General features: G+C 41.9%; 1 protein-coding gene and 1 pseudogene across 13 annotated transcripts in view; one reads left to right on the plus strand and one right to left on the minus strand.

Moving 5' to 3' along the window:
- BICD1 (BICD cargo adaptor 1) overlaps positions 1 to 24,044 on the minus strand; it is a 280,206-nt gene that overhangs the window by 141,082 nt on the left and 115,080 nt on the right. The window contains exon 3 of one of the 13 annotated variants that reach the window (XM_055095758.2): positions 19,149 to 19,415. The exons of the other annotated variants lie outside the window; for them this stretch is intronic. Coding sequence (XP_054951733.1) covers positions 19,281 to 19,415 — 135 coding nt within the window. The 3' untranslated portion in view covers positions 19,149 to 19,280. Of the gene's footprint in view, positions 1 to 19,148; positions 19,416 to 24,044 lie in introns of those variants that run through there. 13 annotated transcript variants of the gene reach the window in all.
- On the plus strand, positions 7,927 to 19,132 carry LOC134728440 (WW domain-binding protein 2-like; annotated as a pseudogene).

The raw sequence follows: 24,044 nt of genomic DNA on the forward strand, positions 1-24,044 counted from the left end.
CAAAGTGCTGGGATTACAGACATGAGCCACTGCATATGGCCTTTTTTTTTTTTTTTTTTTTTTTTTTTGAGACAGGGTCTCACTCTGTAGCCTAGGCTGGAGTGCAGTGGTGGAATCATGGCTCATTGCAGCCTTGACCTCCCTGGGCTCAGGTGATCATCCCACTTCAGCCTCCCGAGTAGCTGAGACTAAAGGTGCACACCATCATGCCCAGCTAATTTTTGTTTTGTTTGTTTGTTTGTTTGTTTTGGAGAGACAGGGTCTTACCATGTTGCCCAGGCTGGTCTTGAACTCCTGAGCTCAAGTGATCCACCTGCCTCATCCTTCCAAAGTGCTAGGATTACAGGTGTGTCTTACCATGTCCTGTCTTGTGCGTCTTCTTTATCCAACATGAAATGCTATGCTGTTAGCCTTCAATAAAATTTCCTGGAAATCTAGTTTAAAAAAAAATTCAGGTGCCCAGGTCCTATCTGGCCAAGAATAAGGGAAAATAGACTGTTTTTAGTCTGTGATTTGATGGGACACACTGGGGAAAGTCTGTCTCCAAAAGCAGTTAGAGCAGAGCACTAACTCTAGTTATACTTCATAAAAATTCTTGTTGAATTCAACCTTCATAGCTCTGACCTCTACTCAATTTCAGACAGGAGTACAACTCACAGATTGCTAATGAAGAACAGATCAATTTCAAGGCCATCTAGGACATGCATAACCATACACAGAGAAGAACCTGGCTTTAAGTTTTTAATTAATAATACTTCCCTTAGGCTGGAGAGCCAAGTAGTATCTGCCTCCATGTTTCCCAGAGGGCACTAATCAGACTGTGTACTTGGAGGATATCCAGCAGGTGTTTTCTGCTCTGATTCAGGCCACTATCCTGAAAGGTGCAGTCCATGGGGAGAGAACTGCATTCTAGTATTAGAATAAATTGTAACTTCATTTTATTCCCCTGAACAGTCTAATAAAGGTAGGCATGGCCTTATACATGCAGCTATTCCCAGCAGTGTTTGGCAAAGCGTTTGCACAGAGTAGGTGCTTAATGGAATGGTAATTTCTGAAGGAAACATTTTGCAGCCAATTAAAATACAGCACAGAGTTTCCATTTCTCTTTGCCACTGTCTGGAAAATTGTAGATACATATGACTCTCTGCACGTACACATCGAAAGCATTTGCCAACTCAATGGTGTTTCTCTCAATCTGAAGCTTAATGGTGGATTTGCCCATCACAATAAGAGGGTAATAATACTGTCTGACCTTGGAGTGACTCACTGCCCTCCTCTGCTGACTGGCCCCAGGCAGGAAGGGTAATGCAAAATAAATGAAGGGGTGAGTACATCGCAATGAGGTGAACATCATCAACTCTACTCTTCTGAATCCTGTTAATTTTAAATATATCTTCTCTCTTTGTTCTAATAGCAAGTGCCCCAAATAGAATGAGATATAATAAAGAATTGATTTGTAGCCAAAGTTACATATTTATTATCTTTTACTCTTCTTTCTTATTTTCTTTCTTCCTTACTGGTGTAGAACATGCATTTTTAATGGGTGGGGAGTGGTATCACCTCTGTGGCTGAGTATTGGTCCCCAAAGATATCCAGTTCCTAATCCTGGGAACCTGTGACTCTTACCTTATATGGTAACACAAGCTTTGCAGATACGATTAAATTAAGGATTTTGAGATGCAGAGATTATCCGGAATTAGCAAGGTAGACCCTAAGTGTAATCACACTGTCCTCATGAGAGGCAGGCAGAGGGAGACTTGACAGAAGAAAAAGGCAACGTGACATTGAAACAAGATGCTACACGGCTGCTGGCTTTGAAAGATGGAGGAAGCAGACATGAGTCAGTGAACACACAGAATGCAAGTCTGGAAGCCAGAAAAAGATGGAAGCTGGAAGGGGAAATGTACGCTTCCCCAGAGCCTTCCTGGGGGTATGGCCCTACACCTTGACATTACCCCAGTGAACTGCATTTCCGGCCTCTAGAACTATAAGGGAATAAGTTCGTGCTGTTTTCAGCCACAAAATTCATAGTACTTTGGTACAGCAGCCATAGAAAATTAATATGGCCCCCAAAGGGGTGAAAATTGGTCCTTGGGGAATCAAAAAATGCTTAGGTTATTACAGTGGTTTGTAGTCTTTCCAAGATTAAACTCTAACTGACAAAATCTTACTCTTCAGTACAGGCATATCTTGGAGATATTACAGGTTTGGTTTCAGACCACTGCAATAAAGCAAATATCTCAATAAAGTGAGTCACATGAATTTTTTATTTTCTAGTGCATATAAAAGTTATGTTTACACTATACTGTAGTCTCTTAAGTGTTCAATACCATATCTAAAAAATACATACCTTAATTAAAAAATGCTTGAGTGGGCCAGGCATGGTGGCTCATGCCTGTAATCCCAGCACTTTGGGAGGATGAGGCGGGCAGATCACTTGAGGTTGGGAGTTTGAGACCAGCCTGACCAACATGGTGAAACCCCATCTCTACTAAAAATACAAAATTAGCCAGGTGTGGTGGTGCATGCCTGTAATCCCAGCTGCTTGGGAGGCTGAGGCAGGAGAATCACTTGAACCCAGGAGGTAGAGGTTGCAGTGAGCTGAGATCATGCCAGCTCTTGTTGCACTCCAGCCTGGGCAACAAGAGCAAAACTCCAACTCAAAAAACAAAACCAAAAACACTTGAGTGTTAAAAAACGCTAACGATCGTGAGCCGAGATCGCACCATTGCAGTGCAATGGTGCGATCTCGGCTCACTGCAACCTCTGCCTCCTGGGTTCAAGTGATTCTCCTGCCTCAGCCTCTCGAGTAGCTGGGATTACAAGCATGCGCCACCATGCCCGGCTCATTTTGTATTTTCAGTAGAGACAGGGTTTCTCCATGTTGATCAGGCTGGTCTCAAACTCCTCAGATGATCCGCCTGCCTCAGCCTCCCAAAGTGCTGGGATTACAGGCGTAAGCCACAGCACCCGGCCAACAATTTCCTTTCTTTTCTTTTTTTTTTTTGAGACAGAGTCTGACTCTGTCATCCAGGCTACAGTGCAGTGGTGCAATCTTGACTCACTGCAACCTCCGCCTGCCAGGTTCACGCCATTCTCCTGCCTCAGCCTCCCAAGTAGCTGGGACTACAGGCACCTGCCACCACGCCCAGCTAATTTTTTTGTATTTTTAGTAGAGACGGGGTTTCGCCATGTTAGCCAGCAAGGTCTTGATCTCCTGACCTCATGATCCACCTGCCTCGGCCTCCCAAAGTGCTGGGATTACAGGCGTGAGCCACTGCGCCCAGCCTTTTTTTTTTTTTTTTTTTTTTGAGACAGAGTTTTGCTCTTGTTGCCCAAGCTGGAGTGCAATGGCGCGATCTCGGCTCACTGCAACCTCCACCTCCCGGGTTCAATCGATTCTCCTGCCTCAGCCTCCCAAGTAGCTGGGATTACAGGCGTGCCACCACGCCCAGCTAATTTTTTGTATTTTTAGTAGAAATGGGGTTTCAGCATGTTAGCCAGGCTGGTCTCAAACTCCTGACCTTAGGTGATCTGCCCACCTTGGCCTCCCAAAGTGCTGGGATTACAGGCGTGAGCCACCACACCCGGCTGACAATTTCTTAAAATAAGAAAATTAATTTTGCTGCACCAATTGTTCCTTTTGTGAAGAAAGATTTCTCTGAAGCATGCAATGCTGTTTGATCGCATTTTACTCACGGTACAACTTCTTTCAAAATTGCAGTCGATCCTCTCAAATCCTGCCCCTGCTTTATCAGCTAAGTTTATGGGATATTCTAAATCCTATGGTGTCATTTCGACAACGTTCACAGTGTCTTCTCCAGGAACAGATTCCCTCCCAAGAAATCATTTCCTTTGCTCATCCATAAGAAGCAACTCCTCATCCATTCAAGTTTTATCATGAGATTACAGCAATTCAGTCACATCTTTAAGCTTCATTCTTAATGCTAGTTCTCTTGCTATTTCCACCATATTTATGAGTACTTCCTCTACTGAAGTCTTAAAAAAAAAATCCTTTTTAGGAGATGGGGGTCTCACTGTGTTGCCCAGGCTGGTCTTGAACTCTATGCTTGTGATCCACCCGCTTCAGCCTTCCAAAGGGCTGGAATTATAAGCCACCATGCCCAGCCTGCTCTACTGAAGTCTTAAAGCCCTCAAAGTCACCATGAGGTTTGGAATCAACTTCTTCGAAACTCCTGTTCATGTTGATAATTTGACCTCCTCCCAACAGTATCTAGAATGGTGAATCCTTTCCAGAAGGTTTTCAATAGACTTTGCCCAGATCCATCAGAGGAATCACTATCTACAGCAGCTATATCTTTATAAAATGTATTTCTTATATAATAAGACTTGAAAGTCAAAATGACTCCTGGATCCATTGGCTGCCCAGTGGATGTTGTGTTAGCAGGTATGAAAACAACAGTCATCTCCTTATACCATCAGAGCTCTTGGGTGACCAGGTACATTGTCAATGAGCAGTAATATTTTGAAAGGAACCTTTTTTTCTGAGTGGTAGGTCTCAACAGCAGGCTTTAAACGTTTGATAAACCACTCTATAAACAGACGTGCTGTCATTCAGACTTTGTTGTTTCATTAATAGAGTACAAGTAGAGTACATTTAGTATCATTCTTAAGGGCCCTAGGATTTTTAGAATGTTCAATGAGCATTGCCTTCAACTCAAAGTCACAAGCTGTATTAGCCCCTAACAAGAGCCCAAGGGACTAAAGCCTGTCCCTTGAAACTTTGAAGCATTGACTTCTCCTCTCCAGCTATGAAAGTCCTAGCCTGAAGGCATCTTCTTCCAATACAAAGTCGTTTCATCTACATTTGAAGATTTGTTATTTGGTGAAGCCAGCTTTACCAATGATCTCAGCTAGATCTTCTGGATAACTTACTGCAGCTTCTCTATCAGCACTTGCTGTTTACTTGCCCTTTTATGTTATGAAGATGGTGTCTTTCCTTAAACCTCATGAACCAACCCGTTGGCTTCAAGTTTTCCTTCTGCAAGTTCCTCACCTTTCTCAGCCTTCAGTGAATTGAAGGGAGTTAGGGCCTTGCTCTGAATTAGGCTTTGGTGGCCAAGCACAGTGGCTCACACCTGTAATCCCAGCACTTTGGGAGGCTGAGGTGGGAGGATCACGAGGTCAGGAGATCAGATCGAGACCATCCTGGCTAACATGGTGAAACCCCGTCTCTACTAAAAATACAAAAAAATTAGCCGGGTGTGGTGGCGGGCACCAGTAGTCCCAGCTACATGGGAGGCTGAGGCAGGAGAATGGTGTGAACCCAGGAGGCAGAACTTGCAGTGAGCCGAGATTGTGCCACTGCACTCCAGCCTGGGCGAAAGAGCAAGACTCTGAAAAAAAAAAAAAAAAAAAAAAGAATTAGACTTTGGCTTAAAGGAATGTTATGGCTGGTTTGATCTTCTATCTAGAACCACTCAAATTTTCTGCATATCGGCAATGAGGCTGTTTCACTTTCTTATCATTTGTGTGTTCAACAGAATAGCACTCCTCATTTCCTTCAAGAACTTTTCCTTTGCATTCACAGTTTGGCTGTTTGGCACAATAGGCCTAGCTTTTGACCTATCTAGGCTTTCAACATGCCTTCCTCACTAAGCATAATCATTTCTCACTTTAAATGAGATGTGCAACTCCTCCTTTCTCTTGAACATGTAGAAGCCATTGTAGGGCTATTAGTTGGCCTAATTTCAATATTGTTGTGTCTCATGGAATAGGGAGGTCTGAAGAGGAGGAGAAAGATGGGAAATAGCTGGTGGGTGGAGCACTCAGAACACATACAACATTTATGGATTAAGTATCAATTAAGTCTTTATTATTATTATTATTTGAGATGGAGTCTTGCTCTATCGCTGAGGCTAGAGTGCAGTGGCATGATCTTGGCTCACTGCAACCTCCGCCTCCCCAGTTCAAGCGATTCTCCTGCCTCAGCCTCCCGAGTAGCTGGGACTACAGGTGTGCGTCACCACACCCAGCTAATTTTTTTGTATTTTTAGTAGAGATGGGGTTTCACTATGTTGGCCAGGCTGATCTCGAATTCCTGACCTCACGATCTGCCCACCTCAGCCTCCCAAAGTGCTGGGATTACAGGCGTGAACTACCACACCTGGCCTCAATTAAGTGTTATATGGATGCAGTTCATGCCATCCCCAAACAATTACAATAGTAACACCAAAGACAGTGATCACAGATCACCATAACAGATATAACAATAATGAAAAAGTTTGGGCCAGGCGCAGTGGCTCACGCCTGTAATCCCAGCACTTTGGGAGGCCGAGGAGGGCAGATCATGAGGTCAAGAGATCGAGACCAGTCTGGCCAACATGGTGAAACCCCGTCTCTACTAAAAATACAAAAAAAATCAGCTGGGTGTGGTGGCATGCACCTATAGTCCCAGCTACTTGGGAGGCTGAGGCAGAAGAATCACTTGAACCTGGGAGGCGGAGGTTGCAGTGAGCCAAGATCGCACCACTGCACTCCAGCCTGGGTGGCTGATCGAGACTCTGTCTAAAAAAAAAAAAAAAAAGAAAAGAAAAAGTTTGAAATACTGTAAGAATTACCAAAATGTGACACAGTCATAAAAGGAGCATATGCTGTTGAAAAGAAAATGGTCCCAGTAGACTTGCTCAATGTAGGGGTGCCACAAACCTTCAATTTGTAAAAAAACCCCACAATATCTTCCAAGAGCAAGAAAGCAAAGCACAGTAAGACACAGTATGCCTGTGTTTAATTTTGTGGCAACTAGGAAAAAAAAAATAGCCATAAAGGATCTTTTCAGAGATGATAATGAAGAAAAGGTTGTGAAACATCATTTCATTGGAACGCACGACCAACAAAAGACTAATTCAAAGATGATACAAGATTTTTATTCCTCTTCAGGCCTAGTTTCATTATCATTAATTGTTGAGGGCAAGAGAGCAGGTGTTATCCTGACAGGTTATTTTACATCCTTCATTCTAACTACTGAGTTAACTATCCAAGAAAGCTTGTGGGCCACCTGTTTTTACAAACCAACCTCTACCCCATTCTTAGACAGACACACTCTCCTGTAAGCTACAATAAGACACATGAGTAATTCTGCCTGTAAATATTGTCACTCTGTTAATATGTATGTTTTCAAAGGACTGTAGGAATATTGTGTGCCAAGCCTATCAGGAAACAAATTTTTATATTCTAGATGTCTATAATCTACTGTAGGCTGGAGAATAGTATATATTGTGATAGCCTCAGAAGAGATGTTTAGGCTGGCAACAGTGGCTCACACCTGTAATCCCAGCACTTTGGGAGGCTGAGGCAGGCAGACTGCTTGAGCCCAAGAGTTTGAGACCAGCCTGGGCAACATGGGGTGATCCTGTCTCTACAAAAAATATAAAAATTATTCAGGTGTGATGGCACATGGCTGTAGTCCCAGCTACTCAGGAAGCTGAGGCAGGAGGATTGCCTGAGTAACCTCCACTCAGGAGGTGGAGGTTGCAGCAAGCCAAAATTGTGCCACTGTACTCCAGCCTGGGCAACAGAGTGAGAGACTCTAACTCCAGAAAAAAAAAAAAAAAGAAAGAAAGAAAAAAAAGTGGTGTTTAGTTATAATTCTGCTTTTCTTTCTTTCTTTTTTTTTTGAGACGGAGTTTTGCTCTTGTTGCCCAGGCTAAAGTGCAGTGGTGCGATCTTGGCTCCCTGCAACCTCCGCCTCCCAGGTTCAAGTGATTTCCTGCCTCAGCTTCCCAAGTAGCTGGGATTACAGGCATGAGCCACCACACCTGGCTAATTTTGTATTTTTAGTAGAGATGGGGTTTCTCCATGTTGATCAGGCTGGTCTTGAACCCCCGACCTCCGGTGATCTGCCTGCCTCGGCCTCCCAAAGTGCTGGGATTACAGGCGTGAGCCACCACGCCCTGCCTAATTTTGCTTTTTAAAAAGCTGTCTTAGTGAAACCAAAAATATATCAGAAAACTATTTCTAAAAAAGTACTTTTAATGTTCCTGAACAAGTGGTGATATGGAAGCTGGCTAACTAGGTAATCAATATATAGCCTGCCTTATGAGATGCATAGTATTCTAACTTAATTCAAATTGAAAGTTAAATTTGGATCTACTAATACAGCTAATCCAGTTAGGCCTACAGTATTTGTTTTTAAAAATATTTTTGTTGGATATGCATTAAAAAGTGTAATTTGAGGTATATATAAAAATTCATTACCATATCACTAAGCTCATTCATTAGGTTGCTCAAGTATATGTTTCCTATAACCTTCAAGAAGTTAAGTCCTGAGTAGATTCTGGTATCCTTGATTTTTAGATTAATCTGTAAATTCCCTTAGGAGAATTAAATGCCTGAACAGAATCTTAATCAGGCTAGACCTGCCAACTGGGATGTTCTTTGGAAATAGAGGTCAAGACGTAAAAAAAAGATTAAAATTGTCCAGTAAGCATCCCAGATGGAATGCTGACTATGCATTACTTCCCCGCCTACCAGGCTGCACAAGAAACAAAACCTGAACTTAGGGTGGGAGAAAAAGTTTGAAACCAAATTGAGCTGTTTTTAGTCCAAGAATCAATATGTACAAAATGGATTGTGCACAGATCTTTATTCTTATGGTCCAAGAAGTAGAGAACTGGTGTTTGACCCTACTCAGAAGATAGGAAAGGGGAGGGAGGGAGGGAAGGAAGGAAGGAGGAGGAAGGGGGAAGAACGGGAGGGAGGGAGGCAAGAGAGAGGACAGAAATCCTTATATATATGCTAAGTACACCATACGAGTTCCGCATTTTAAAAAGTAGGCTGCTTTCCACTGCTTATTTTTAAATGGTGAACAATAACAGATAAAAATGTAATGACCTTGAAAAACAGTAAAGGGAATGTGTAAGCTTACTTTTTTTTTTTTTTTTTTTTTTTAAAGACAGAGTCTTGCTCTGTCATCCAGGCTGGAGTGCAATGGCACAATCTCAGCTTACTGCAACCTCCTCCTCCTGGGTTCAAGCGATTCTCTTGTCTCAGCCTCCAGAGTAGCTGGGGTTACATGTGCCCGCCACCATGCCAACCTAACTTTTGTATTTTTAGTAGCGATGGGGTTTCACCATATTGGCCAGGCTGGTCTCGAATTCTTGACCTCAAGTGATATGCCCGCCTTGGCCTCCCAGCAAGATTACTTTTAAAACATAATTTTTTTAAACCTATGTCAGTGCCAGAGTTGCCATTTCTACATTATGTCCTGGGCAACGCTCTCTGCCATTTTCCATTTAATTTTCCATTTGGCACTGGCTTAATGACAGGCTACTACACAAGAGGTTGATGTCACTGTCATATCAGGCCAGAAGTTTCAGCCCCTTCTTATTGTCTAATGCAGAAATAAAGCAGTCATGGGGAAAGGATTCCCTATTTAATAAATGGTGCTGGGAAAACTGGCTAGCCATATGTAGAAAGCTGAAACTGGATCCCTTCCTTACACCTTATACAAAAATCAATTCAAGATGGATTAAAGACTTAAACATTTGACCTAAAACCATAAAAACCCTAGAAGAAAACCTAGGCATTACCATTCAGGACATAGGCGTGGGCAAAGACTTCATGTCCAAAACACCAAAAGCAATGGCAATAAAAGCCAAAATTGACAAATGGGATCTAATTCAACTAAAGAGCTTCTGCACAGCAAAAGAAACTACCATCAGAGTGAACAGGCAACCTACAGAATGGGAGAAAATTTTCGCAACCTACTCATCTGACAAAGGGCTAATATCCAGAATCTACAATGAACTCAAACAAATTTACAAGAAAAAAACAAACAACCCCATCAAAAAGTAGGCGAAGGACATGAACAGACACTTCTCAAAAGAAGACATTTATGCAGCCAAAAAACACATGAAAAAATGCTCACCATCACTGGCCATCAGAGAAATGCAAATCAAAACCACAGTGAGATACCATCTCACACCAGTTAGAATGGCAATCATTAAAAAGTCAGGAAACAACAGGTGCTGGAGAGGATGTGGAGAAATAGGAACACTTTTACACTGTTGGTGGGACTGTAAACTAGTTCAACCCTTGTGGAAGTCAGTGTGGCGATTCCTCAGGGATCTAGAACTAGAAATACCATTTGACCCAGCCATCCCATTACTGGGTATATACCCAAAGGACTATAAATCAGGCTGCTATAAAGACACATGCACACGCATGTTTATTGCGGCATTATTCACAATAGCAAAGACTTGGAACCAAGCCAAATGTCCAACAATGATAGACTGGATTAAGAAAATGTGGCACATATACACCATGGAATACTATGTAGCCATAAAAAATGATGAGTTCATGTCCTTTGTAGGGACATGGATGAAATTGGAAACCATCATTCTCAGTAAACTATCTCAAGAACAAAAAACCAAACACTGCATATTCTCACTCATAGGTGGGAATTGAACAATGAGATCACATGGACACAGGAAGGGGAATCCCACTCTGGGGACTGTTGTGGGGTGGGGGGAGGGGGGAGGGATAGCATTGGGGGATATACCTAATGCTAGATGACGAGTTAGTGGGTGCAGCGCACCAGCATGGCACATGTATACGTATGTAACTAATCTGCACAATGTGCACATGTACCCTAAAACTTAAAGTATAATAATAAATAAATAAATAAAGCAGTCACAAATTAAAAGAATTGGTACCATTTTGAAGCTGTGTCCAAATGATGTTCAACATTTGGATTCCGGGAATATTTAAATATGCTTTTTTTGGAGGAGGGGGTAGGGGGCAGGGTCTTGTTCTGTCACCCAGGCTGGAGTGCAGTGGTATGATCACAGCTCACTGCAGCCTCAACCTCCTGAGTATCTGGGACTACAGGCACACGCCACCATGCCCTGCTAATTTTTGTATTTTTTGTAGAGACAGAGTTTCGCCATGTTGCCCAGGATGGTCTCAAACTCTTGGGTTTAAGTGATCCACTCACCTTGACCTCCCAAAGTGCTGGGATTACAGGCATGAGTCACCATGCTCAGCCTAAATACGCTTTAATTTTTGAAGTTTTCTCCCAAATATTTGGGATTATGGAGATGCCTGTCCTTATCATCTCCCCAAAATAACCTCAAAAAGGCTAAAGATATTTTTGAATAAAGAGCAACTGACATCATTTTGTGAACTATTAAAAAGCTATTACATTATTTCTCATTGACAAATATAATATCACTTTCCAAATCATGGAAAAAATTATTTCCAGTCCTTAAAAGAGAAATTAAATGTCCATGCTCCTTAAAATAATGCTTGCATTTTATGACCAATCAATATTCACTGGTTCTATGAGCAGATGGGATGACAGCAGTCATCATGATAATTTCACAGATGTGCATAATGCACCTTCCTTTAACAGAAACCTGACTCTCCCTTGGGGACACTGTTTCCCCTGCAACCCTCTGAAGTGCTATTTCACTCCCATGCCACTGGGCCTGAGACAGATGCCCCTTTTGCTCCACATGGCTGGAAGGTGAGGTGAGACAGATGCCGCTTTTGCTCCACGTGGCTGCTTTCAGAGCATTCTCCTTCTCTCCTCTCTAAAAATTCTGTGCTTTAAACCTCATGTCATCAGATTCTATCATCCGCTATCCAGCACTGTTACTGTTACCTACCAAACACCAACTCATTCCCCTTCATTTCTCATTGCCATTGCCATCATCTCTAGAATTTCTGGTCTTAATTCCTGGCATTCTCAATACCCACACAGATGATCTCAATTCTTGAATTCCTATTTATTTATTTGCTTATTTATTTATTTATTTATTTATTTATTTATTTATTTATTTATTTATTTGAGACAGGGTCTCATTCTGTTGCCTAGACTGGAGTGCAGTGGTGTGACCTTGGCTCACTGCAGTCCCGACCTCCTGGGCTCAAGCAATCCTTCCATCTCAGCCTCCTAAGGTGCTAGGATTACAGGCAGGAGCCACTGCATCCAGCCCTGAATTCCTCTTTTTGAGGGATCTTCTCTCCTATGGCAGGCACTCACTCCCATGACTCCTACGGTTCACTCTCCCAGGTGATTATCGCCCACTTTTGTCCCTTCAAATCTCAGCCCCTCCCCTACCTTCCCTCTCAGCTGCTGACCTTGCTTCCACCGCAGTGAGGAAATGGAAGCAGACTGAAGAGGACTTGCTTCACTCACATCTATCTACCCATATGCTGGCATCCACATCCACATATTCTGCTTTTCCAAGCATTACCATATATTAAATTTTCTAGCTCCTTCTAAGGGCAATCCCTCCATTTTTGTACTAGATTCCATCCCTTTCTCCTTTACTCAATGAAATCAATTGCTCTAGGCTTTCTTCTCTTTCCTTCTTACATCATTAAAATTTCCCACTTTATGGGGTCATGGCCATTAGCATTCACAAATATTATTTCTTCCATCTTAAAAAGGAATAAAACCCAACAACTTGCACGTGAGCCCATCTCGTCCCCTAGCTACCTCCTCATTTCTTTGGTCCTATTTGCAAACAGACTCCATGAAAAACGCTTCTATTCTCTGCCTGCAATTCCTCTCCTTTTATTCTCTCTTAAACTTACTATCCTCAGCCTTTTTCTCCCAACACTCTATGGAAACTTCTCTCACTGAGGTGACCAATGACCCCTTGTTCCTAAACCCAGTGGTCAATATATGTCCTCGTCTTGTTTGACTTATTAGCAGCATCCGCACTGTTGATCATTTACTTCCTGGATATCATTTTCTTATTTGGCTCTCAGAAAGCATTGTCTACCTTCTTTCTACCTCACTACTATTTTTTAGTCTCCTTTACCAGTTTCTTTTTTTGTCCCCCACTTCTCAATGCTGCAGTGACCCAGGGCTCAGTGCTTGCCCTTTTCTCTCTACATATCTGCCCTTGGTGATTTCACCAATGCCATGGCCTTACATAGCATCTATCTACTGATGGATCCAAAAATTTTTTGTTTTTGTTTTTGTTTTTGTTTTGAGACAGAGTCTTGCTCTGTCACCAAGGCTGGAGTGCAGTGGCACGACCTCGGCTCACTGCAACCTCCACCTCCCGGGTTCAAGCAATTCTCTTGCTTCAGCCTCCTGAGTGGCTGGGATTATAGGCATGCACCACCATGCCCGGCTAATTTTTTGTATTTTTAGTACAGATGGGGTTTTGTCATGTTAGCCAGGCTCGTCTCAAACTCCTGGCCTCAAGTAATCTGCTCGCCTCAGCCTCCCAAAGTGCTGGGATTACAGGCGTGATCCCAGGTGCCCCGCCAGGATCCAAAATGTATACCTCCATTCCCAGACCTCTCTCCCAAGCTCTTAGCCCTTATCACCCACTATTCACTCAACATCCACAGGTGGACCTCTAATAGAAATTTAAAACTTAACATGTTCGAAACTGAACTTCTGACCTTCCTTCCTAAAATGTGCTTCATTTGAAGGTTTTCCCATCTCAATTGATAACTCCATTTTTCACATCGGTCAAGCTAAACCCTCAGACTAGAGTTCTTTTCTCATGCCTATCTCTCATTCTCTACATTCAACCCATTAGAAAATCCCATTGGGGCTACTCTCAAAAATTATTCAGAATATGACTACTTTTCACCACTTCTACCCATCATCCTGGTCCAATCCACCATTTTTGCATATCTGGATGACTGCAGTAACCTCACATTCTTATCCTTGCCTCAATAAAGACAGGTTCCCCCTTTGCCCAGCACCTTCCTGTAGCTCCTCATTTCACTCAAGATAAAAGCCTAAATCCTTTCAATGGTCTACAAGGCCCTACACGATCTGGCTTCCTGTTACCTCTCTGACTTCATGACAGTGTGTATTGGTGAAAGGATAGACACACAGATCAATAGAGCAGAATACAGATTCCAGAAATAGACCTACACAAACATGGCCAATAAATTTTGACAAAAGTGCAAAGGCAAGTCAATGGAGAAAGAGTAGTCTTTTCAACAAATGGACAATTGGACATTTATATGCCAAAAAAAGGAACCTCAATCTAAACCAACTCCTTTATGCAAAAACGAACTCAAGGCCCTGCATCGAGAGTCTTAGGACCCCTTTCCAAGAGACTATGGTGCTCAACAAGAATCACTCAAAGGGTGGCAGAGTGATCAAGAACACCAAGAGCATCCTAATGTCCTACGTCCATGTGGAACTTACATTCAATGACATGAAGAATGTGCCAGAGTCCTTCAAAGGGACCAAGAAAGGCATCGTCTACCTTACCCCTTACCGATCATCTTTCTGTCCAAGAAGAAGAACTCCATGAAGCCTTCGTGATGCCTTTTCACCTGATGAAGGACTGTGAGATCAACTAGCCTGTTTGCTGCAAACTACTTCAAAAGAACAGTGAAGGGTGAAGCGGGAGATGGCTGGGAGGGCTGGGGTTCATACAAGTTAACCTTACAGCAGTTTGGACAATGAATGCTCCAGGTGGCATTTCAAGCCTCCAGGGGCGAGGCCCCCAATGGAGGCTACGGGTACTCTTACATACCCAACAGAGCCCATGTCTTTCCTCTGCCAGTTGCCAATGGAATGTACCTTTGCCCTCCTGGCTACCCCAATCCACAGTCCCCATCTGAGTTCTATCCAGGACCTCCCATGATGGATGGAGCTATGGGATGCCTGCAATCCCCGCCACTGCCCTATCTGGGCTCATGGAACCTCTGGTCAGTGGCCCCATTGGCCCCTCTGCTCTGGCAGCCAAAGCCAGAGCCACAGAAGCAGTTGTCAGTGCCAGGCAACCCACACAACACCTACATACCTAGGAACCAGCCTCTGCCACTACACTATTACAGCCCCCTCCTCTGAAAATAAGAAGACCCAGTAGACCCCCTCCCACCTCCCTGTTTCCCACCCTCTTTGCCCATTCTTACCCCTCCCCTTGGGGCAGCATCGGAGGCTAGGGGAGGCGATGGAGGGCCTTGTTCCTCCTCCAAATCCGACTGTAAAGTTACCAGCAACTGGTGATGAAGGAAGAGAGAGGCCCCTGGCCCCCAGCTTTCCACACTAGCTCAGAATCCAGGGCGCTGCTCAGCCGTGCTCCCTGTTACCATCTTTAGGGCTGTCCTCTGGGGCACGGGTGTCCCCCTTGTTCTATTTTTGCTCTAGTAGCTTTACATGGAGGAGGCTCTCCAGCCACCTCCTCCTTCACAGTCCATCCAGCTCCCTTGGTCTGGCAGCCACTTTACACTCAACCTCCTGAGCTGTGTATCTTCCCCGAGGACCTCCCCAGGCCCTCCTCACATGCCTTCCCCTGGTCTGTGCCAAGCTGTGGGAGGCCAACATCCAGAAACTGTGAGCCCACATTCCCTTCCCAGCCAGGCTCCAGCCCCAGGCACACTGGCGAAGAGCTCCAGGGGTTGGGTGTTATCAGGAGCAAGGTCACCGCAGCTGGGGAGGAAGCACCTGTACTTCCCTGCTAGTGTTTCTGGGATTTCTTTCCTATGGCTTTTCTCCTCTCCCTTCCATCTAGAAGGGGCTTCTCAACTGGGACAGGAGAATGCATGTCTGTCCCATCATGGATTTGAGGGCCACTAGGTGGGCTGGGAGAAGGGTCGCTGAGGCCTGGGTCCTGGCCTGGCCCTGTGGGATGCCCATGGCCTGCTGGCCATTCAGCCTGCACTCTCCCTTTAAGCTTCATGCCTAGTTGGTGATATGCTCCCTGGATGCACAGAAATTTGCTCTCATTTTTTCCCAGACTAAGTGTGAAGTGAGGAGATGGTTATTTAAAGAGAATTCTCTATTTGACAAAAATCCAGTTAATATATTAATATAAAATTTAAAAATAGGTCAGGTGTGATGGCTAACGCCTGTAATCCAAGCACTTTGGGAGGCCGAGACAGGTGGATCACCTGAGGTCAGGAGTTTGAGACCAGCTGACCAACATGGTGAAACCCTGTCTCTACTAAAAATACAAAAATTAGCCAGGCATGGTGGCATGTGCCTGTAGTCCCAGCTACTCAGGAGGCTGAGGCAGGAGAATCGCTTGAACCCAGGAGGTGGAGGCTGCAGTGAGCCGAGATCATGCCACTACATTCCAGCATGGGTGACAGAGCGAGACTCCGTCTCAAAGCAAACAAACAAAACAAAACAAAAAAACTTACCTAGGAAAAGAAACACCCAATTAAAAATGGGCAAAAGTCTTGAAAAGACACTATGCCAAAGAGAATATATGGAAGGCAAACAAGCACATGAAAAGATGTTCAATATTCTTAGTCAATAGTGAAATGCAAATTAAAACCATAATGAGATATCACTACACACCTATTAGAGTTGCTAAAATTTTAAAAATACTGTCAAGGCCGGGCGTGGTGGCTCACGCCTGAAATCTCAGCATTTTGGGAGGCCGAGGTGGGTGGATCACCTGAGGCCAGGAGTTTGAGACCAGCCTGGTCAACATGGCGAAACCTCGTCTCTACTAAAAATACAAAAAATTAGCCGGGTGTGGTTGTAGGTGCCTGTAATCCCAGCTACTCGGGAGGCTAAGGCAGGAAAATCACTTGAACCCGGAAGGTGGAGGTTGCAGTGAGCTGAGATCATGCCATTGAACTCCAGCCTGGACAAGAGCAAAACTCTGTCTAAAAAAAAAAAAAAAAACAATAACAAAAAGAACTGTCAAATACCAAGGGCTGGAAAGAATAGGGGCAACAGGAACTTTTACGCATTGCTAGTGGGAAAGCAAAATGGTACAGCTGCTCTGGAAAACTTAACCATACACTTACCATATGACCTAGTATTCCCACTCTCTTAAGTATTTACTCTAGAAAAATGAAAACTTCACGAAAACGTAAGTGTACATGAATGCTTATAGAAGCTCTAGTTATAATCACCAAAATGTGAAAATAACTCATGTTCTTCAGTAGGTGAACTGATTAATGCAACCACAATGTATCTATACAGTGGAATAATACTCAGCAATAAAAAGGAACAAACTATTGACACATGTAACAACTTATATGAATCTCAAAGGCATCATGCTGAAAGGACCCAATCTCAAAAGGTTACATACTGTTTTATTCCACTTATATGACATTCCTGAAAAGAAAAAAATAAAACAAAACTATAGTAATAGAGAATAGATCATTGGTTATCAGAGGCTGAGGTGGGAGTGGCTCTGACTACAAAGAGTAGCACTGACCAAAGGAGATTTCTGAAGTGGTGAAACTGGTCTACCTCCTGATAGTGGCTGTGGCTATATGAATCTATTTACAAGTTAAAATTCATGGAACTGGCCAGGCGCAGTGACTCACACTTGTAACCCCAACACTTTAGTGAGTGGATCACTTGAGGTCAGGAGTTCGAGATCAGCCTGGCCAACATAGTGAAACCCCGTCTCTATTAAAAATACAAAATTTAGCCAAGTGTAGTGGTGCACACCTGTAATCCTAGCTACTCAGGAGGCTGAGGCAGGAGAATCGCTTGAATCTGGGAGGTGGATGTTGCAGTGAGCCGAGATTGCAACACTGCACTCCAGCCTGGGTGGCAGAGCAAGACTCCATCTCAATAAAATAAAATAAAATTGATACAACTGTATACACACACACAAAAATTCTATGAGCCTGAATTGCAAACTAATCCTTACAAACAAACCCACTTTGTTAATCTGATATTCCCCAAAAGCATAATCAAATCACAATTATTCAAAAATGAATTGTCTATATTTTGTTAAGACTTTGCTTTCAAATTCCCAATGGCATTAATAGACATATTTGTTTACTGTAGCTCAGCAAGTATTAGAAAGAACTTTTCAACCAAAAGAAATAGAGCTCTCTCCTGTGGAATTGCATATGCGCTGCAAGTTTGTTGAGAGAATTAAATGCAATAATGAACGTAGTAAAGTGCTAAGCTTCATACCTGGCATATGGTGAGCTCAATAAATGTTAGTTATATTATTATCAGTTATGTAAATCAGTTAAAAACAACAACAGTTCTTCACTGTTTGGTGCACTGCATCATTCCAGAGAGGTATGAGGTCCATTCCCAACAAGTATGGAGAGGAGGAGAGAGACAGGAACAGGCCAGGAAACAGAAAACTTCCCAGCTAGAGCCAAGCCATGCCTTCACAGAAGTGTCAGCTTCACTCAGCTATATGTAACCACAGCTCCCAATGACCAATTACTCAGAAGGAAACATCAGAGACTGTAAGAAACACTTTGGTTTTTACTGGATACATTAAATGTGCTCACTTTGTGTGTCTGTGTCACATTTTGGTAATTCTTGCAATATTTCAAGCTTTTTCATTATTATTTTATCTGTTATATTGACATGAACCACATCCATATAAGACAGCAAACTTAACCCATAAACATGTGTGTTCTGACTACTCCACTGACCAGCCATTCCCCATCTCTTTCTCCTTGGGCCTTCCTATTCCCTGACATAAGACAATATTGAAATTAGGCCAATTAGTAACCCCACAGTGGCCTCAAAGTGTCCAAGTGAAAGAATCGTACTTTCAAGGAAAGGAAGAAATGATTAAGCATATGCCAAATTAGCCAAGTTAAGTTAGCTAAGTTAGCCAAATTGTGAATGCAAAGGAAAAGTTCTTGAAGAAAATTAAAAGTGCTACTCCATTGACACATGAATGATAAGAAAGCGAAACAGCCTCATTTCTGACATGAAGAAAGGTCTGGATAGAAGATCAAACCAGCCAAAGCCTAATCCAGAGCAAGGGCTCTCTTTAATTCTTTTTTTTTTTTTTTTTTTTTTGAGACAAAGTCTCTTTCTGTTACTCAGGCTCCAGTGCAGTGGCGCGATCTCGGCTCACTGCAACCCCTGCCTCTCACGTTCAAGCGATTCTCCGCCTCAGCCTCCCGAGTAGCTGGGACTACGGGCATTCGCCACCATGCCCAGCTAATTTTTGTATTTTTAGTAGAGACGGGGTTTCACCATGTTGGCCAGCCTGGTCTCGAACTCTTGACCTCAGATGGTCCACTTGCCTTGGCCTCCCAAAGTGCTGGAATTACAGGCGTGAGCTACCACACCCGGATGCCTCTCTTCAATTCTATGAAGGCTGAGAGAGGTGAGAATGCTGCAAAAGAAAAGTTTGAAACCAGCAGAGGTTAGTTTATGAGGTCGAAGGAAAGAAGCCATCTCCATAACATAAAGTGCAAGGTGAAGTAGCAAGTGCTGATGTCTTTAACTGATGCAGCAAGTGATCCAGCAGATCTAGCTAAGATCATTGATAAAGGTAAACTAAACTAAAACATAGATTTTCAACATAGACAAAATAACCTTATAGAAGAAACCTTGCAGAAGAATTTTTAAAAACACACAAATTTATTGATCACAGTTCTGGAGGCTGAAGATCTAAGATTAAGGTGCTGGCAGGTTCAATGTCTGGTGAGAGCTGCTCTCTGCGTCCAAGATGGCAACTTGTTGCTGTGTCCTCCGGAGAGGATGAATGCCTTGTCCTCATACGCTGGAAAGGACAAAAGGGCCAAAAGGCCTAGCTAGCTCCCTCCAGCCCTCATATAAACTCGCTAATCTCATTCACCTCCTAAGGGCCCGACCTCTTAATATTATCACATTGATGATTAAGTTTCAGTGCATGAATTTAAAAGGGGCACATTCAGACCATAGCAGCTATCGTATTAAAACTTCATATACTTTTCTAGAAATTTCATTGCTTGAGGCAGGGTTCAGAAGAGGGAAACCTATGCTCTTGGCAGCTACGGTGACATGGCAAAGAATGGCACATCAGAGCCAGTGTTCCTGAGTTCAGATCATGGCCTGTCACTTGGTACCCATGTGCTCTGGACAAATGATCTGACCTCTCTTTGATCCATGTGCCCCATCAGTAAAATAGGGGTATAATATAATAGGAACTGCCTCAGTAGGGTTGTTAGAAAGATTCAGCAGTTAAGGCACGTAAGGTATTTAGAACAGTGTCTGGCACTCAATAAATGTTATTTTCACTTTAAATTATAGGCTTAATCTCTACTAAGGTCGATAATTCATTTGATAACTCCAATCTTCTGCATTCCACCTGAAGGGGCCTATCTTATGTGACATCTTTTTATCCCATATATACCAATTCTGGTTAGGAATGCTGCATAATTGCTTTGTATACTTTGTAAATATTGCAGTTAATTCTAACATATCTTATATTTGAGACATTAGCTAGTAATTGGGAGAATTAAGTAGTATTAAGTTTCATTATCCTATTTTATGATTTCATTAATGTGGATTTTAGTTTAGTTTAGTATAAATAAGTATAAAAGTAAATATTACCCAAATTTTAGGCTATCTTCTAGTATATTATACCTACAGGTTGAAGATAGAAAAAATGAAATTCAAACTTGTTTACTAAATATGTATTTAAATCCTACAGCAATCTGCTTTCTTTATGCTCTTACCAAAAATAATGCTGGGTCAAGAGAACTCAGAGATTTCTTCACTCTGCCTATTATTGGCCCTGTAGGATTAACTCCTAATTAGGTTAAGATTAACTATTAATTTGGTTCTCCAATTTGGGTGATCAGTTTTTCTTTATACTCCCTGTATTTTATAAAATTATTATTATTATCATTATTATTTTTTGAGACAGAGTCTCGCTCTGTCGCCAGGCTGGAGTACAGTGGCGCAATCTTGGCTCACTGCAACCTCTGCCTCCCGGGTTCAAGCAATTCTCTGCCTCAAACTCCCAAGCAGCTAGGGACAGGCACCCACCACCACACCCAGCTAAATTTTTTGTATTTTTAGTAGAGACGGGGTTTCACCATCTTGGCCAGGCTGATCTTGAACTCACGACCTTGTGATCCAGCCGCCTCGGCCTCCCAAAGGGCTGGGATTACAGGCATGAGCCACCATGCCCGGCCTATAAAATTATTTTTATTTATTTTTATTTATTTATTTATTTATTTATTTATGATACAGATAACGTTTATTAATTCGTTTTGCCGCATGTCAGGCACTGTTGGAAGCATTTTACACTTTTTAAAAAATTTTTTAATTCTTAATTTTATTATTATTATACTTTAAGTTTTAGGGTACATGTGCACAATGTGCAGGTTAGTTACATATGTATACATGTGCCATGCTGGTGTGCTGCACCCATTAACTCGTCATTTAGCATTAGGTGTATCTCCTAAAGATATCCCTCCTCCTCCCCCCACCCCACAACAGTCCCCAGAGTGTGATGTTCCCCTTCCTGTGTCCATGTGTTCTCATTGTTCAATTCCCACCTATGAGTGAGAATATGCAGTGTTTGGTTTTTTGTTCTTGCAATAGTTTACGGAGAATGATGATTTCCAATTTCATCCATGTCCCTACAAAGGACATGAACTCATCATTTTTTATGGCTGCATAGTATTCCATGGTGTATATGTGCCACATTTTCTTAATCCAGTCTATCATTGTTGGACATTTGGGTTGGTTCCAAGTCTTTGCTATTGTGAATAGTGCTGCAATAAACATACGTGTGCATGTGCAGCCTGATTTATAGTCCTTTGGGTATATACCCAGTAATGGGATGGCTGGGTCAAATGGTATTTCTAGTTCTAGATCCCTGAGGAATCGCCACACTGACTTCCACAAGGGTTGAACTAGTTTACAGTCCCACCAACAGTGTAAAAGTGTTCCTATTTCTCCACATCCTCTCCAGCACCTGTTGTTTCCTGACTTTTTAATGATCGCCATTCTAATTGGTGTGAGATGGTATCTCATTGTGGTTTTGATTTGCATTTCTCTGATGGCCAGTGATGGTGAGCATTTTTTCATGTGTTTTTTGGCTGCATAAATGTCTTCTTCTGAGAAGTGTCTGTTCATGTCCTTCGCCCACTTTTTGATGGGGTTGTTGGTTTTTTCTTGTAAATTTGTTTGAGTTCATTGCAGATTCTGGATATTAGCCCTTTGTCAGATGAGTAGGTTGCGAAAATTTTCTCCCATTTTGTAGGTTGCCTGTTCACTCTGATGGTAGTTTCTTTTGCTGTGCAGAAGCTCTTTAGTTGAATTAGATCCCATTTGTCAATTTTGGCTTTTGTTGCCATTGCTTTTGGTGTTTTAGACATGAAGTCCTTGCCCATGCCTATGTCCTGAATGGTAATGGCTAGGTTTTCTTCTAGGGTTTTTATGGTTTTAGGTCTAACGTTTAAGTCTTTAATCCATCTTGAATTAGTTTTTGTATAGGGTGTAAGGAAGGGATCCAGTTTCAGCTTTCTACATATGGCTAGCCAGTTTTCCCAGCACCATTTATTAAATAGGGAATCCTTTCCCCATTGCTTGTTTTTCTCAGGTTTGTCAAAGATCAGATAGTTGTAGATATGTGGCATTATTTCTAAGGGCTCTGTTCTGTTCCATTGATCTATATCTCTGTTTTGGTACCAGTACCATGCTGTTTTGGTTACTGTAGCCTTGTAGTATAGTATATAAAATTATTTAAAGCAGCTTACCATTAAAAACATATATACAATAAGGCTAATCAAAACGTTTAAAAGTGAGAATTAGATGAAAAAAATCTAGGTTAGTTTTTTTATACTTAAGCATAGCCGCAGAGCTTCTTAACAGTCAAGGCAGAAATAAAAATGTGTAATTCTACTGCCTGATTCATATCACAATAGAAAGAATTTTTGAGGTGATAAATTCAAAGAGATATTTATCTCATGTTTCTTTACCCTAAGAATATAGATCTACATAATGAGTCATATCGTCAATGATATTTTTGGAGTATGCAGAACATTATTAATGATAATTGCTTATGTTTATGTATGTACTCTATATCAATATAATCTTAACATAAATTTTACAAATATCATGAATTTAATACTAAAACTTTCAGCAGAGCTGACTAGAATATTGATTTTCTAATACCTAATTCAGCAATTTTTCCATTTTCCACCATACTATCCTGTAACTACTATTTATGGAAGAGAATTTGACATTGTAATCACACACACATGGGTAAATCTTTCACGAGGCACCCAACATATATGCGCACACACACACCTTTGCCAGGACCAACAATCCTACTAAAACAAGAAATGAGTCCTTTCAGTAAAGAAAAATTATCCCATTAATTAAGTTCTTAGAGACACAGCATCTGTCAAACTGATCATTTACTATATTTTGGGTTGGTTATCCTTGTATATTTCTCATGGTCCATCACGTCATAACTGTTCTAAGTTACATGATCTCTCTTCCAATCACTGTACATCAGTTAATGCTTATAGTACAAAAAATAAAACTGAGCCTAAAAGGAAATCAAATCTGAGATTTCAACTTAATACCAACCATTAAAAGTGTGTATCAATACACCAAAAAATAGAATTTATTCCTATTCTCCTTTTATGTTAGCTCTAAATGTTAATAATAATTCTCTTAGGTACAGCAAAATAAAATGTATCTGCTGGATTAAAAACAAAAACAAAAACTCAGGGTTATAGTAATATCACCAGCTCTCACCCATCAGAAAGAACATTAACAAATACATTATTGGCACACATAGAAGACAAAGAAACACAAGATCTTTTTTTTTCTTTTAGTTACCTGACAAATCTGAATAAACACATTCATAGGCTAAAGTGCCTCAAGCTGTTTTAGATAAAAAATACCTAAATGTGGATATAACAAATTATTCTCTTACTGCAAATCTACTATGTAAAATGCATAAAAATTGAAGAATCACAACCAATTGATTTATTCAGGAGATCACGGTGCTTATAGCAATGTCCCAATTGTGAGCCTTCCTCAGCTTTGGGCAGGCCAAAAAATCTAAATTAGTGGTTCTTAATATGTGGTTTCCAGAGCAGCAGCCCCCACATCACCTGGGAACTTGTTAGAAATGCAAATTATTGGGTCCTACCTCGATCTACTGAATCAGAATCTCTGGGAGGGGGCCCCGTGTTTATGGTCTGATGAGTTCTCCAGGTGATTCAGATGCTCCTTCAAGTTTGAGAACTGATCTGAATGAAAGGCCCCTCAAATTTTTTTTTTCTTTTGCTGCCTCCATTCATTCCTAACTTGTAACTTCATGCTTAATTAATTAACTTCTGCCATGCATCACAAATCTACTCATTGGAACTGCCTTCAAGCGTGGCTGTGTAAGTGAGGA

Source organism: Pan paniscus, chromosome 10 (genome assembly GCF_029289425.2).
Source record: "Pan paniscus chromosome 10, NHGRI_mPanPan1-v2.0_pri, whole genome shotgun sequence".
NCBI classification, from domain to species: Eukaryota; Metazoa; Chordata; class Mammalia; order Primates; family Hominidae; genus Pan; species Pan paniscus.